Source organism: the organism of the source record quoted next, unplaced genomic scaffold (genome assembly GCF_019419815.1).
Source record: "Pyrus x bretschneideri cultivar Hongxiangsu unplaced genomic scaffold, Pyrus_bretschneideri_v1 Contig1, whole genome shotgun sequence".
In the NCBI taxonomy this organism is placed as follows: Eukaryota; Viridiplantae; Streptophyta; class Magnoliopsida; order Rosales; family Rosaceae; genus Pyrus; species Pyrus x bretschneideri.
This window is the reverse complement of record NW_025999390.1, coordinates 12,586,166-12,603,637: the sequence shown is the minus strand read 5'-3', so window position 1 is coordinate 12,603,637 and position 17,472 is coordinate 12,586,166. Positions and strand designations below refer to the sequence as shown.

At 37.8% G+C, this 17,472-nt stretch overlaps 1 protein-coding gene across 1 annotated transcript; it reads right to left on the bottom strand.

Annotated features, from left to right (window-relative positions):
* Positions 1-4,800: 4,800 nt before the first annotated feature.
* On the bottom strand, positions 4,801-6,589 carry LOC103961827 (zinc finger CCCH domain-containing protein 20-like). The gene has a single exon (XM_048586738.1). The coding sequence runs from the start codon at positions 6,539-6,541 to the stop codon at positions 5,351-5,353; it is 1,191 nt and encodes a 396-aa protein (XP_048442695.1). The 5' UTR covers positions 6,542-6,589; the 3' UTR covers positions 4,801-5,350.
* Between the last annotated feature and the right edge of the window lie 10,883 nt (positions 6,590-17,472).

Genomic DNA, 17,472 nt, shown 5'->3' with positions numbered 1-17,472 from the left:
AACAATTTGCCGGCTATAAAAAAGTTTGTAATTGGCTTTGTTTGTCATATATCCGAAAATTAAACTAAGATATTTATGTACATATATATTATGGTTATTGACTTGCCTACTTCCAATGGTACCATAGAGAGTGCAAATAACTTTGTCTTCTCCCTCAGTAAAACCTCCCCGCTTGATGTCAGGCCTAAGATAGTTCAGCCATCTCAAACGACAACTCTTACCGCAACGATTGAGGCCTTAAAACATAGAATTAAAATTTAATTAACCTCCATGAATAGCGTAAAACAGGATGGGTTAAAAATTAAGAAATTACTGTTGTGATCTAAACAACTCGTGATCAGTTAAATATAAAGGATGGGTTTTACCTGCTTTGGTCGGTAGAGCAATCCAGTTGCCACCACTGCCATGTTTGTGGAGGTAGTTCTTGAGGGTGGTGTCTTCTTCCGGTGACCAGGGTCCTTTCTTCACTCTGGATTTGTCACAGCATGGAGCTCTTCCCATGGCAGCCAACCACTCAAAACTGCACCAAAAGCTAGCTAGCGGAGGCGGAGGACCAGAGAGCCAGGACAACTAGCAAAAGCAAACAGTTGAGAATTTGACAGATGGATAATAAAAAGAGGTTTCGAAAGCTTGACTTTGTCTGACTGATACCGTATTCTTTTCATTTCTAATGAGAAAGAGAGACTGGTCAATGTTGGTGTTTGAGGAATCACGCAGGTTGCATGCATTTGTTGTTAATACACCAAATGGTAGCCAGTTGGCCAAGTTGCAAGTTGCCAATGACATATATGCATATGAAATTAAAATCGTTTTCCTTTTATAGACAAGGATATTATTCAAACAGAGATTTGACGTCAAACACATAATACGCAATTAGGTATCGAACTTATCCTTTTCGATCATACAAAGTACATCAAACTTACTATCTATATGAATTAAACATGATATCTCTCACTTAAAAATGTTTGTTTATATAGGCAAAATTGCACAAATTTCATGCATTTGTTGTCAAACAAATATAAGAGCCATTGCCAAATTGCCAATGACATAGAACATTATTCACTGCTTTGCTCCTCACACATAAGAGTCATTCTTCGTTACATATTATAATATGGCACATGCATACAAAAAGAATAACTCATTTAAATACAAAATGTAAAATGTGTACATATATCAAACTGTAGTTGGTCTCTAAAAGAATCTATCTAACTCTGTAAGGAGTAGTTGAGTATTTTTCCAACAACATACATAAAAGTTGAAATGGGGTTTTAATATGAAAATATGGTTGGCAATGGCATGAAACTAAATATTATGTGAATTACTCCCTAATTGAAATTTTTTAGGAGTCGTGTGCCATTTAGGAGAGGGGTGGGTTGAAATGCTTTTAACCTTTTTGAGCTCCACTGTGGATTAGTTTTACCCTTCGCGGGTGTGGGATACCTCAGGCTCCAGCAAAAAAGGGATGATGTGAAGTTCTATTGGATTAGTGAGACTCAAACTACACATTAAATGAGTCATTTAGTACTACGATCTAGTGATATTTCTCTTCTCTTGTAAGTTAGAGATCTTAAGTTCGATTTTCACCAAAAGTGAATTTGAATCATATTATTGCTAACCTATTGTGAGGTTAAACTAACCTCTCTCCATTCCTTTTAGTATAAGATAATCTCGTTTATTAAAATAAAATAAAATAAAAACTACACATGATTGGAGTCAAAAATAAGTTCAATTGGCATAATAGGTAGTTGGGCTTCCAGCCTTCCAATAAAATCCAACTCATTTGGCTCTAGCCTATGGGAAACTCTCCTCTCTTCCGGTCCAATTCTTCACCTTCATGATTTCAAGGTATAGCCCATGACATTGATGGAAAATATAGCCTCTTGAGGAACAAATAGCATGTTTCACTTCAACGATGCAAAAGTAGTCCAATTCTCCATCCAATCCGAAGTTCCAAATTATTCATGGTTAGAAAGAACAAGAGTCAAATATTGACCGGAACAAAAATTTATAGCTCTAGTGGTTAAGAGCATACATTCTGACTCAGTACCTACAACCAAAGTCTCGTGTTCAGTTCTCTCTTCTCCACCTTAGAAATAGGAACACAATAATTGATCAACACAACTAGCAATAAAATATGCAAATTGGATCCGGATTTGCAGCGATCTAAAGGCAAATAAGTGGTTACCACCTTTCATGTCATGCATGCGACTGTGCCCTTTGATCACATCTCATCCATATTTCATTATTTCTAAGTCACAACACCAAATTATCTTTACAATTTAGTCCATTCCATCACCATCATACTCATGTTTGCAGCATAAATTATATAAATTATAAATTACATATCGTCTGTCTCTAAAACACATTAGACTTGAAATATATTACTTGGTGTTGGATCATCCAAAAGTTTGGCTTTCGAAACCATCGGCGCACTATAGCGACTGCCAACTACTAACCCGATTAAACTAGTGACTTGGTTTGACGATAACCTCAACTTGCTGGGATATCAGACTACATAATTACTCAATTTCCTGCTCCTCTTCCTCCCATGCTCATTGACAATAACAAACACCAACAATATTACTTTAACATGTATTCGCTTTGTCTCGCCTTAAAAATGGACCCCATTTCAATATTTTCTTTGATAATGTAGATTTCAGTGGACTTATGCTGATATTGACAACGAAGAATTTAAAATGATTTTTCGTACTCATTTTATCATTATCCTTTAGCATTTTAATAATACAATTTAACGAAGAATTAAGAGATAAATAAAAGAAGACGGCATAAGAGCAAAGGATGGAAATTACTATGCTAAGAGTGGCATAAATTAATTGTCACGGTACACTTATACGGATTGGTCGTAGTTACTCATGTTTATGGCATTTACAAAGCCACCGGGAGAGGGGGGCCGTTTGGATTTACGGATGCATGCGCACGATTGATAGGGAGAATTTATGCATGCATGCGCTCGATTAGCATTATCATCTTGCAACTAGTTAAGATGAATGTACGCATGCATGCACGCGACTGATCATAATACTCCTCTTATCGACAATATTACTAAATAATTATACACAATTTCTTCCCGTTGGTAGAAGCCAAACATGTCTCTTTATATATCTTTGTTTTTCCTTTATTCCTCAATGGATTCATAATTGCTGTGGTCCCATATAGATAATTGCTATTTGCTACATCGATGCTTTATATTGCCGAAAATGGTCTTTTTTTTAGTTTTTTATTTTTTACCCTAAATGGGATATTCTTGATAAAAATCTGGCAGTCAGCGGTCAGTGTGGCATCTGCGCAGATATAATTGAGAGAAATTCGGGACCGCAGCCTCCACATTTGCAACCACAAGAGCACAGACACGAACAAAATTGATGTTTGGTGCCGCAAACGTATACACGCGGCAAGCATGCAGATGCATGATCACACTTCATATGTGATGCGGCTTTTATAGCTTATGATTCGTGTAAGAAGAAAATGACACTTGGAGTTCGATCTTCGAAACTCAACGGGAAAATTTTTGAGAAAATTTGAAATAGGTCTAATTTTATAAACTACTTTTTGAAATAGATCTAATTTTTAGTGACTTTTAACTTTTGAAATATGTCCAATTTTTAGTGACTTTTGACTTTTGAAATAGGTTCAATTTTTAGTTACTTTGGACCCATATAAAAAAACCTCAAATTTTTTGCTCACTATTAGTGGTGATGTTTTCCACGTTGAAATTTTAAAATCTGTGTAATAGAGATATAAATATTAAAATTTAAACTCACAAACGATAATACGTAAGGTGGGAGAAGAGAATTTTCAAGTGTGTGTAAATATAAAATGGTACATCACATGTTATTATACAAGTGAAAATACGTTCATTTTTCAAGTGTTTATCAACTTGAATAATGACCTATTTCGTAAGTGCTCGTATTTCACTACTGTTAATGGTGAACAGTATCTCTAATTGAAGGTGATGGCAAAAATACATCCAACCACAATATTATACTCTCTCTCGTTTGTCGGCAAACATAAGTGCTAAATTTGTCTTCCTAAAATCTATAGCATTCAGCACTCGGAAGCACTACTTAACTGGAGAAAAAATAAACACCGTAAAATCAGCATGGACTACGATAAAACCAAAAACATATACAAGTGCTCCGGCGGCTGGTTGAACAAGTAATAAAAAGCCAAAAGCAGCTTCCTCCACCAGCCAGCCTTAAAAAAGTCAGTGGACTGCTCAGAAAATTAACAAATAACGCCAGAAATTATTGTTCGTGTCATGTCATTAGTCCATCTCCAATAATACTTCCAACACCCATACTCCATACATTGAAATCATCATAAGTAATTTATCCAAGTCCAAATCAATAACATCACCCATCAAAACAAAGACTAAAACCCCATTAGAAAAAAGGAAGAGGGGACTAAGCCCGATGCAACAAGTCAAAAGGTAACAAAAGGAAACAGAGCAAACAAAATACCATTATTTTCTGAACCCAATCTTTTCCAGCAGAACTGATAGAATTCCCAAACTGGACATTACCTCACAGTAAAAGCTTCACATAACAGCCAACAGAGATTTTGTTGAAACAAATCCACAAAGAGAGATTATATTCACTCTAAATTACTTTCCCACACTTTTTAAAATTTTTAATGTTTTTTATCAAATGTTAAAGATGTGTAAAATATTTAAAAAATATTAAAGAAAAAAAGGGATGGAAGAAGTACTTTGTGGTATGAATATAATCTCTCATTCACAAGTCCATGCAGACGAATCAAGTACACAATACACGGTAAAACTTGATAAAACAATAATTTACATTGATAATTGCATTAGCACAAAGAGTCCATGCATTACAGAGGAAGCAAGCATAAGTTTTTACAACGATTTGATAGAGATCAGTAAGAGGGGATGGTGGTAATTACCCCAAACACCATAATTAACAAAAACAAAAGAGGGATTTGATGTTCTTCCACTGTCCACTTCTTCAACTATACAAGAACGAAAGCCCAGTCCCTTTCATAATTACCATCCTTAAATTTATCTACTCCTCAATCCGATATAGATAATCCCCCTAAAAAAGACATAGATTCATTCCATTACTCATCTCCGACAAAAGACATCCCAATACTTGTATTTCTGCAAAAAAATTTACATAAAACAGCATAATCTTCAAATTCTTCAACTTGGCTTTGCTACCAAAATCAAATTCCCCTCTCTCCTCCTCCATGCATTATTCACATAATCTAGAGAGAGAGACCCAAAATATATGATAATTATAGGCCACCAGAATCAAGCACCCTATATAGAAGCATCGTAATAACAACAATTCATCCAACAAGTAATCCTTCACTGAACCAGCTCAGAAACCCACCCAACATCCGGAGCACCGGAACAATTCGGACCCGGGTCCACCCGGCCCACTGAATTCTCCTCCCTCAGCTTCTCAAACATCTTGGCTCTCAGCCCCCTTCCAGACTCCACCCTCTCCATTGCAGGCTCCTCACAACTCTCCTCGCAGAAATCCAAATAACTGATTCCGGAACGGGGCGGGACCCGGGTCGGTGTTGAAGGCAGGCTGGAGAATCCGGGTCGGAGTATGGACCCGCGTGGTGACCCGAACCCTGGAGATCCTGGAGACCCAAACCCAGAAGATCCCCCCATCTTAACATTCCGAGAAGAGGGAAAAGACTTGACTTTTCCGAGCTGCAAGTTCCTAAGCGAAGCTACCATTTCATTAATAGAGCCCGACCCAAGAGACCGGCTCATCGGAGATACTGGCGGCGACACCTCCGGCGACTCTTCCGGCGGGGAGGACATGAAGGGCATGGTTTTCACACACGAAGCAGCAGCGGCCTCCATCGCCTGCCTCAGCGGTGACCCGTCATACGACTCGGCCGAGTTGAGGGAGTTGCCTCCGCCTCTGGGGCTCTGCTGAGGCAAAACCCTAAGCTGCTCCGGCGTGTGAGCAAAGAAACAAACCCTCCGCTTGCAGCTGGTGCCGTCCTTGCAAGGCTGAGTACGGTAGCGCGCCGGGTGGAGCCAGCACTCGAAAACCCCGTGCGCAAACTCGCACGCGTCACCCTTCTTGCAATGACCCTTTCGGAAATCGGGGCAGGCCGTACCCGAATAGTGATACTTCCTCGGGTCGCGGCGCCTGGCCTTCTCCCCCGGGTGGGCGTACGGACACTCGGTCCAGTCATGTGACCGGCCACGTGCGCACCTCCTGACCTTGAACTCGAACATCCTGAAGTGGTCGCAGGAGTAGGCGTCGACCGGCGCGTCCGATTCGCGGCCGGAAATATCTGAGTCGGAGTCCGGGTCGGTCTCGTTGGAAGGCAAGTAGCGCTGGAACGTCGTTAGGGCTTCGTGGAGGTAGTACGGGCTGTTGAAGTCGGCGCCGTTTGCATTGCCATCGGAGCTAACAGAGACGCCGCTCAGGGGAAACGGTGAGTACATCTCGGCCGTGGAATCGTCGTACAGGAGCCACGGAGGGACGTGGACCGTTGGATTGGGACGGTGCGGTTCTCCGAGCATCATTTTTTTTGTGGATTTCTATTTTCCTTTTGCGGTGGATGGCGGTGTTTGGGGAAACATGAGTGAGGTGTGGGTTTATAAACCGCTAAAGGAGTGGGTTTTGAACCGTGGTTGGGTTAATGGGGTTGTAGGTTAACCGTGGTTGGGTTAAAACTTTCAGGCCCTGCTGCTCCAGTTCCCACCGCGGTTAGGGGAGTTTCTCGGTCACTGGGCTGTCTGGTTGGGTTCGGACAGCTACAGTTTTTTCTCCACGTGGTTACCGCGAGGGGCTGGGGTTTATTTGAGTTGATGTCCGTGCCACATGGAGGGTGGAGATTTGAGGGTGAGCTGAATGCAGATGGACGTGCTGTTTGTTGATCAATAGGCTTCCTATGGCGGTGGAGGGTGTGACAAGTAGTAATTCAAGGATTTAAAACAGCTACAAAATAATCCAACAAAAACGCAAAAGAGAAATACCAAAAAGCCTATCTCAAAATAAACTCTCTGTAAACCCTGTAAACACTCCATCAACTTACAGTTTAACGTCAAAGAATCTAAAGAGACTATCTTAAAAATATATAAAATGTCAGATAATCCATATATGTCTAATTTTAAAGAAATCCTACTTAGCATTTCTCAAACATAAAACAACAAAAAAATAAATGGAACAAAGAAACAAATTTAATTTAAAATAGAAAACTCCGAATAAATTCACAACAAATTTTGTTTAAAATGAACTAGTTCTCCTAGAAGCATTCCATGTAAGAATATATAGCAACAACAAGAACGGAGCAACTATTACACATTCGAGATTTGTCTTCATTTGCTCTTAGATCCTAGATCATGTAACGGAACAACACATACAGTGACTTCTTATGTTATTAAAAATGACGAGTATCATATCATAGATCAGATGACTTTGAGCCAATTTTGTTTTTTAATATTTCAACTTCGAATGTACCATTCATATCTAATAATCTCTAATCACGTTCCCCAAACACTCAAAAAGTTGCCATTAGGAACTCATCTTATAGTTGTATAGAACATTAGTGAAGATAACATCAATGCGTGAAAAATATGGATGGGAGGGATGCTACTGTTAGGTTATACCTACTACACTTATCTTTGGATATAATGTAGATCCCATCGTTTGCTTTGTAGCAATCAAAGAGGTATAAACACACATGTCATATTTTTGTAATTACTAATTTCTTTAATTTTATTGACAATTCCAATATAAAAAAACTCCATGTAGTTCTGCTTTATTACTTCTTTCGGAAATTATTGTGCTTCCTTCTTTGACTAGTACCTTGTTCTGTGCACCACCGATTTTAGCGTGCTCGAAAGGTCAAATCAATATCCAATCCAATTGTCCTGAAAATAGGAAAGGAATCCTCTTCCTTTTTCACTTAATTTATCTGGTTGGGGATCCAGATTGTTGAATTTCGATCCAATAACTACAAACAGAGAGTTCCTTTAAAAGTGATAATAAATGTAACCGTTGGATCAAATTTCAACGACCCAAATCCCAGACTAGATGGATTAGGTGGAAAGGGATCCGACTGAAAATATTCACTAAGAAACTCGACAAAATGGTTTGAACCAGGATTCTCTAACACATCTTGACCCGGAATGTCCCCACTAGGACTCCGACTTGTGTGCTAGGATAAATTGATGGGCATCAGTTCAATCGTACAGGTTGTGTTGGGTAACTCCGACTTATGTGCTAGTATAGATTGATGAGCACTTGGTTTGATATGTTTGCTTATGTGAAAATATACGATTATTGACATCATGCGCTTGTATATGAACTATTGTGCCGTATTGATATCTTGATATTTTGCAAGCTACGGTGAGTATTTTCATACTATATGGAGTATGTATATCTTGGAAACTATACATGTTTTACACTGAGGGGTTATAATGTTTTCAAATGTTTTTATTAAAACTTTAATTTCAGGCTCACTCACCCTTGTTTTTCGCCCCTCCAGGTTTTAGTAGCTGAGCTTTCTTATTGACAAGGATTCTTGGCAAATCTTGGTGTAGACGATTACCTTCGATGGTATAATTCTCACATTATCTTACTGTACTGTACTTATGCTTTGACATCACGTGTAAAATGAGTTCAATCCCGTCACAACGCACTCTTATATTTAGGCACTTTTAGGTTTAAATTTATTCACATTTTCCACATCACTACACTTTATGGCTTCGTCACCTTTCAGGTGTCGACTAGCACAGCTCGATTCGGAGTCTTAGTGGACATTCCGGGTTGGGATGTGAATTATGCCATCGAAGGTAATCATCCACACCAAGATTTTATTGTACTGTACTTATATTCTGACATCACATGTGAAATGAGTTCATTCCCGCTCACATGTGCACTCTTGTTTTTAGGCACTTTTAGGTTTAAATTTATTCACATTTTCCATGTCACTACACTTTATGGCTTCGTCGCCTTCCAGGTGTCGCCCAACACAGCTCGAATTGGAGTCCTAGTGGACATTTCGGGTCGAGGTGTGTCATTTTCTCCCCTCCTCTCACATTCTCTATTTTGTCTTTCTCTTTCTATAAAAAATTAATATAAGATGTTGATGTGGCTTAACCGTGACCGTTTAAATAGGAGGGGAGGGAAAGGAAGGGAAAAAAGAGGGAAGATAATCCTATTAATCTTCAGGAGAAGGGGTGTCCCCTCATAATGGGCTTACAGTGACCATCCCGCAGAACTGTTTACCGAAAACATAGAGAAATACAAGTAATTTAGTTGTTTTAAAGATATTGTTTTTATCAAATAATAATATATATACTAAAGGAACAGAAGTGAGCTAAGACTCACTATAAACTTGTAATAATGTGGTTCAAATTCACTTTGGCGAAAGTCAAACATAAGACCTCTCACTTATAAGTAAAGAGGAATACCACCAGACCGCAATACTAAGTGGTTGTTATTAAGATAGTAGACCAAAAGTAGTTGAGTAAGGTTGTATATTTCATTTCCTTTATACGGTCGTATAAGAATAGTTCACTAAACATCAACTCTTCTAACAATAGGACTCCTAGGCTAATAGTTAAACCCCTTTGAAGAGGAAGGACAAAGCGAGGTTTTCTTCTCCCTTTGTGTTCTAGAGTGCAGCTTCCCTACTGAAGACCTTAACGTAAGTAATTTAATACAACATATAGAAAAAACTTACATATTATGATTTGTGTGCAATGATAACTTTACGTGATCGTGTTCTAAACTTTGAAAAATTGCTCGTTTTTGCTTTTGATCGATAATTTAGATCTAATAAGACCAACATCAACTCTTGGACACAAACTCAAATATTTAAATTTACTAAAACACATAATTTAGTTATGTGAACAGTGAATGTCCCCAAACCCTCCACTTAAATTTTAGGATAAATTACACAAAACTACCTCAACTATTGGGTTATTAACAGTTTCATACCTCGTCTTTAAAAAGTTCAATGTCATACCTCATCAATGAATTTGTTACAATTTCATACATTCCGTCAGTTGTCTATCAATTCATCTATTAAAATATTGACGTGGCAAGTGACGGGACCCATTTTCTATTAAAAAAATTAAAAAAAAACCTCAGCCTTCTTCTTCCCCGCTCTCATCTTCCCCCAACCCACGCCTAGCTCACCTAAAACCAGAACCCTCCCTACCCCCCCCCCACCTACCCCACCCACCCCACCAGATCCCCAAAACCAAAAACAAATCCCAAATTCCCTAATTTTCAAATTAAAAAACCCACAAAATTCCCCCAATTTTCAAATTCAAATCCCTCTTCTCTCGGAAGAAGAAATCTAGTCCCTTATCCGCTGCCGCCGTCGCTGCACCCCAGCCAGCCTTCACCCCCACGCACTCACGATCCCCCTCATTCCACTCGCACGCCCATATCGCTGAGCTCGACCAAGCCACCATGAGCAACCTGGGGCAGTAACAAGTTCCGGTTCCTCTGGTTCGCGTTGTCGGGCTCGCTTTCATGGCACTCTCCCTTTCTCCCTTTGCTGCACGATTTAGGATTTGTTTTTGGGAAAGGAAATGTGTGAGAATATGTGTGAGGAGAGAAGGAGAGGGAGGGAGGGAGGGAGAGAGAGAGGGGTTGCGGGGGAGGGGAGATGGGAGGGATGGGATTTGGATTTGGAAGGGGGGACGGATGGGGAAGATGGGAAGGGTGGATGGATAGGGAAGATAGGAAATGGAGATGGGTTTCCCGCGGGGGGGGGGGGGGGTGGAATGGGATATGGGTTTGGGTTTCTTGTTTTTTTTATTTATAAATATTTAATTATTTTTAATAGAAAATGAGTCTCGCCACTTGCCACGTCAGCATTTTAATGGAGGAATTGACAGACAACCAACGAAAGGTATGAAATTGTAACAAATTCATAGATGAGGTATGACATTGAAACTTTTTAAAGACGAGGTATGAAACTGTTAATGGCCCAATTGTTGAGGTAGTTATGTGTAATTTATCCTAAATTTCAGGACATAAAATGTAATAGTTGTGGAATGATTTTAACCTAATTTTGTTTGGTAAGGATTTTTTTTCTTCTTTTAACTTTAAGTTATGTTATCTTAATTTAACTTTAGAATGTTATAACCTAAATTTAAATTTCAGCAAAATTTCCAAAATTGAACAAATCACACTAACCAACCAACGATAACAATTAGTTGACTGTTTTAAAATTTTATTTTGTTATTTTGACCGTTAAATTTGACAAAAACAAATATGAAATGTTAGATCATTTTCAAATGATTGTCTAAAAAGAAGGGAGTTTGATATGGACCATTAAGGTTCAGAAATTGAATGCCTAAATTAAAACTAATAGTTACCATTTGTTTTAATTTAGGCATTTCGATCTAATGGTAACTAATAGTTACCAGTCACTCAGTATTATGGTTTGGTGATATTTTTCTTCACTTGTAAGTGAGAGGTCTTAGGTTCGAATCTCGTGGATAGCGAATTCGATAACAAATTAGGTTGCCCATTGTGTGGCTTAGCCAAACTTTCCCTCCTCTCAATGTAAATTTTATTTTTGTACTAAAAAAAAAACTAATAGTTACCATTTGACGCACATAGGGACCAGCTGTCGGCCACTAACTGTTTGCTTCAGCCACATTTTTCTTTTAAAAAGTAGGATTTGAGTCATCCAAATTTGAACCTAAATTTTATTTAGATTCCGATAAATATTGAAAAATCACTAAACCGACACCATGAAACTCGTGGAACATTACAAAAGAATACGAAACACATAAAATAAAAAAAATTTAATTACTTTAGCCATTGAATTTAAATTTGAACTGTTAAAATGTTTTTTTACCATTGGATTTGATCAAATTAGATCTTAACCGTTGGATTCAATGAATTTACAAATATAAAACTAAAATAAATATACATATATGGTGGCCCATCCCCACTAACCCAAGAGAATTTTGGGCTAAATTTGCCCCATAAATGAGTTTTAAGTTTTAATTCATATTTGTCCCAAGGGTTGGGGTAAGTTTAGAACTTAAAATTTGAGTTTTACTCCAAGAATTGGAGTAGGTCTTAGGTTAAAGTTTTAGTATTAAGCAACATTTCTTTTTGGGAACTTTAATGAAAAATCACATTTTTACACTAAAAAGTTAATCTTGGTAATATTCACTTTACGTTTTATTTTATCATTATTGATAAAATTCAATGATTTTAAACATTATTCATTAGTTTCCTTTTTTTTTTTTTTTTTTTTTTTTTTTAGTTTGGAACAAGGGTTGAAGTTGGTGTAAAAACCGCTGATCTTGTTTTTGCTGTATTTGGGATGTGATTATCTGGGATTTAACCAAATATATCATGTGTTCCCCCATCGGGATCCAACCGTTCAGGGCCACAATATCCTCAGACACGTTTAAAATGGGGCAGCTGGCACACAGGTCAGCATGTGTGGTAGAGCTTTGTTCTATCCACTTCAGATGAAGGAAAGATTCCCCGATGTCTTACATTATTCTTCTTCTGTTTCTGTAGTCCATGATAACTAGAGGACAGCAGCAGATGGGGCTCACCTTTTATGGATATTTTACCAAACAGAACCAGTCTATTGTTTGTACTCATAAAACCAACAAATAATGGTTTAATGACTATAATTAATCAATAAAATTAGTTGATCAACTTTCATGAGTTGTTTATTTGATTAAATGTTTATATTAATATCAAACTTATTAAGAAAAGAAAAAGTGGTTTTTCCATACAAATGGCCGGAATATTTACAATTTCATCAGATGAAACATAAATTCAAAACGTGTAAGATTTAAAGAAATGTATTATACACTTTCGTTAGCTTTACTAAAAACTAAAGTGACTGAATATTATAGTCACACTCTGTATATAATCAACATTAATAAAGTTTGTATTATACGTCACGTGATGAAAGAAACTTGTACACAAATAATAAAGGATACTCATAATCATATCTTTTTATGATATATACGAGACGGTGTAATTTGGATTTATCAGTTAATTGTTTGCGGATGATTTTTATTTGAGAGTTAGAAATTAAATGACTCAAATTATCTATAACATTGTAGGGTGAAAAGATTTAAATGACAAGATTGCTAATATCCGTCTTACAGGCAGGCAATCTATCTTGCATAATTGTATAAAACTTGTCGTAAGAAAATAAAAAACCTTAAATACCATCAACCATCTTTGAAATTGTCACCTTTATCCCATAGTATCTCAACTCCAAAACAAAACAAATTCAAATTAGATAAATACGAAATCATTATAGATGGGGACAATTAGGAGCAGACGTGGAGGTGAGTTAAGGGGATAAGAATAGGCAGGCATGTGCAAAGGTGCAGCACTGAAGGAATAAGGTAAAGGTCAAGCATACACACACACTAGCCTTCATGCAGCAGCGTGCTACGTGCGATTTACATATTTTAAATGTATTTATATACGTAAATTAACAAAAGGAAAGTTAAATATTTGAAGTAAATGAATAATCTTAGATCATGCTAGAAAAAACTTCTCACAAACCAATCAAAATAGTTGAATTCATATAAAAAAATCGATCTTTCAATTTCCATCTATATTCTATTGAATTTACATTAAGAATAGAATAAAATAATATTTAATAAATAACTGATTGATCACATTATTGCTAACCTATTGTGATTGTGACATCCCACATCGTCTAGGGAAGTGATCCTTAAATGTATATTCCCATCCCTACCTAACGCGAGGCCTTTTGGGAGCTCACTGGCTTCGGGTTCTGTAGGAACTCCGAAGTTAAGCGAGAAGGGGGCTAGAGTAGTCCCATGATGGGTGACCCACTGGGAAGTTGCTCGTGAGTTCCCAAAAACAAAAACCGTGAGGGAATGGTAAGCCCAAAGCGGACAATATCGTGCTACGGTGGTGGAGCGGGCCCGGGAAATGATCCGCCTCGGGCCGGGATGTAACAATTTGGTATCAGAGCCTAACCCTGGCCGTGGTGTGCCGACGAGGACGTCGGGCCCCTAAGGGGGGTGGATTGTGACATCCACATCGTCCAGGGGAGTGATCCTTAAATGTATATTCCCATCCCTACCTAACACGAGGCCTTTTGGGAGCTCACTGGCTTCGGGTTCCGTAGGAACTCGAAGTTAAGCGAGAAGGGGGCTAGAGCAATCCCATAATGGGTGACCCACTGGGAAGTTGCTCGTGAGTTCCCAAAAACAAAACCGTGAAGGAATGGTAAGCCTAAAGCGGACAATATCGTGCTATGGTGGTGGAGCGGGCTCAGGGAAGTGATCTGTCCCGGGCCCGGATGTGACGGTGATGTTAAGTCCACCCCCTTCCTCTTAGTGTAGATAATATTGTTTATTAAAAAAAAAAAATCATCATTTGACAACTAATTTAATCGCATTATTATGTGCGTGCGAAAGACCTTTTTTATAACCAACATTACACGCCTATTAAGATGTTTTGAACGTGTTTAACAATAGAGAAAATAATATTTAATAAACAATTGATTGAATCACATTATTGCCAGTTTATTGTGAGATACTAATTAAAAAAAAATTGTATAAAAATAATTAATTATTAAAAAACACTTTTAAAATGACAAAAATACCGCTGCATTATTTTGGGTTGCTTTTGAAATTTTTGTTTTGGAAGTAATTTTGTCCAAAATTTTTTGATGAAGCTTGTGATCCCAAAAAAAATTGTTGACTTTTTATATAAAGATATAAAGCTCAGCCAAACTTCAACCATGCAAAAAATATTAAAAACCCTAGCTCAGCTGCTGCTACTGGATGTTCAGTGTAACGATACAAGGATCCAGATTCTTGCTGATCCTCTTTGTGAGGACTCCGGAAATTTGTAAATCGTATTCGTTCATCGTACATCGTACGATAGTTAATTATTTTAAATATTTTTATTTAAAAATAAACATAAACAGTACTAAAAAAACTAACCGCATGATATACGATGAACGGACACGAAATGGATCCCCAAGATCCTCATCAAAAGGATCCGGAGAGGATCCTATTGGATGATGAGTCTGGATCCTCGCCGGATCTTCTTTGTAAGGATTCCAAAAATCCTGTGAATTATGTTTGTTCATCGTATATTGTGTGGTCAGAAATACAAATCATAGAATGAGACAGCGGAGGCTAGCGCTATGAGCCGTTCGAGACTCACACTTGGCCCTTCTGCTGCGGCACGCAAGCGTTCATTTGTTCACCACAACACAACAACATAATTCAGTACTCTCTGATGCAATGCAGTAGTCAAGTCTGGACTCTGGACTGGACTAATATCCCGTTTGATAATGGTGATTCTAGCCTTCTAGGGTTTCCAGCGCATTCTAAAGCAGTACCATCTTTTTGTCCAACGTGTGCTTGCATCACTGATCGCACTGTACCAAATTTGTTTTGGTTCTTTTGGGACTCTAGTTAGGGAGGATACCCCTTTGTCTCTACAATCTGTTATTCGTGTACGTAAGTAAATGTTTTTAAATAATTATAAACTACCTGAATTATAAACTTCTAGTTTTACAAATCGCTTTCGGGCTCTAGCCTTCTTGTCTTGGGGGCTAAGCATTTTTATTCTGATTCTCCCAACTAGCTAGGAACTCTTATCTGTCAACCATTATCAATCTAAAATTGGATACCTTAAACTTCATCCCCCATTAATAAATGAAAACAGATCTCCTTAATTCGGTATGTATACACATCATCAAATACTTGAACCGGATTCTGTTTTGATGGGATTTGTTATTCCCTAAGATAAATTCAAAGATTGGGAATTTCTCAATATAAACTAACACATCAAACATCATCCTATAAATGATATATTCCTAATTGATAATATATGTCCTGTGTCAATATATGTGCTTTACAGAAAGGAATAATCTCAGTTAAAGTGTGACAGTTTGTTCACATTGGAATTCGGTGTAGTCGTTGTAACAGTGGAATTTTATTTATAAGAAAGATAAGCTTGTGTTCATGTGACATCCCACGTCGTCTAGGGCAGTGATCCTTAAATGTATATTTTCATCCTTACCTAGCACGAGGCCTTTTGGGAGCTCACTGGCTTCGGGTTTCGTAAGAACTCTGAAGTTAAACGAGAAGGGGGTTAGAGCAATCCCATGATGGGTGACCCACTGAGAAGTTGCTCGTGAGTTCCCAAAAACAAAACCGTGAGGGAATGGTAAGCTCAAAGCGGACAATATCGTGCTACGGTGGTGGAGCGGGCCGGGAAGTGATCCGTCCCGGGCCGAGATGTGACAATTTGGTATCAGAGCCTAACCATGGCCGCGTGTGTGCCGACGAGGACGTTGGGCCCCTAAGGGGGTGGATTGTGACATCCCACGTCGCCTAGGGGAGTGATCCTTAAATGTATATTCTCATCCCTACCTAGCACGAGGCATTTTGGGAGCTCACTGGCTTCGGGTTCCGTAGGAACTCCGAAGTTAAGCGAGAAGGGGGCTAGAGCAATCCCATGATGGGTGACCCATTGGGAAGTTGCTCGTGAGTTCCCAAAAACAAAACTGTGAGGGAATGGTAGGCCCAAAGCGGACAATATCGTGCTACGGTGGTGGAGCGGGCCCGGGAAGTGATCCGCCCCGAGCCGGGATGTGACAGTTCATGCATGGGAAGACTAAGTACTTTGTTTTTCAACTCATTATTATCGAATATTTATTGTCAAAACATTATAATGGGAACTTTTTTTCTAACAATAAAAAAATATTTAATTTGGAAATCTTTTAATCATTTATATGCATAAACAAATAGACGATCCATCATGATACTACTTGTAATCCAAATTGTTCATCTGAATAACAGAAGATAAACGATCTTAAAATTAAAAATATTTTTGCAAACGTGATTTTTTTTAGATAATGATAAAGAGAATGAACAGTTATGATTGTGATGTTTTAAGGGTAAAAAATTGTTAGTCCTATGTGAAGAAACAAGTAAGTCTCCCTCACAAGCATTATCCTTTTCAAAAGAAATCAATTCGATAGAGAGTGTTATTATTACAATCGTTCCAAACAACTTTACTATATGCTTATGGTATTAATTGTTACGAATTCAATTAATGTAATTTAGGTATGCACGTGAACGACAAATTTTAACATGTTTTGCATTAAACGTAAAACAGTAATATTAAGAAAACTATCTATTTATATTATATTATGTAAAAAATGTGATGTGATTGTTGATGATTATATTGTTACTTAAATATTAATTACTGTTTTATTGGTGATATATCACATAATTTACAAAGTTTAATTTGAAAAATTAGTGTATATGGCATTAATATGAAATTAGCTGTCAAAAGTTGTGGATAAGGTTGCTGAGAAATGCTAAAGTACTCTTTTAACGTGAGACTTTTTAAAGGACTATTTGCTACTTTACGGTTTAACATTAGTATTTTCATCGTGATAGAAAGTACATAAAGAATCTCACTTTTGAGAATGTTG

Coding starts and splice junctions, on each gene's coding strand:
- LOC103961827 (XM_048586738.1), bottom strand. CDS start 6,541: ATGATGCTCGGAGAACCGCACCGTCCCAATCCAACGGTCCACGTCCCT.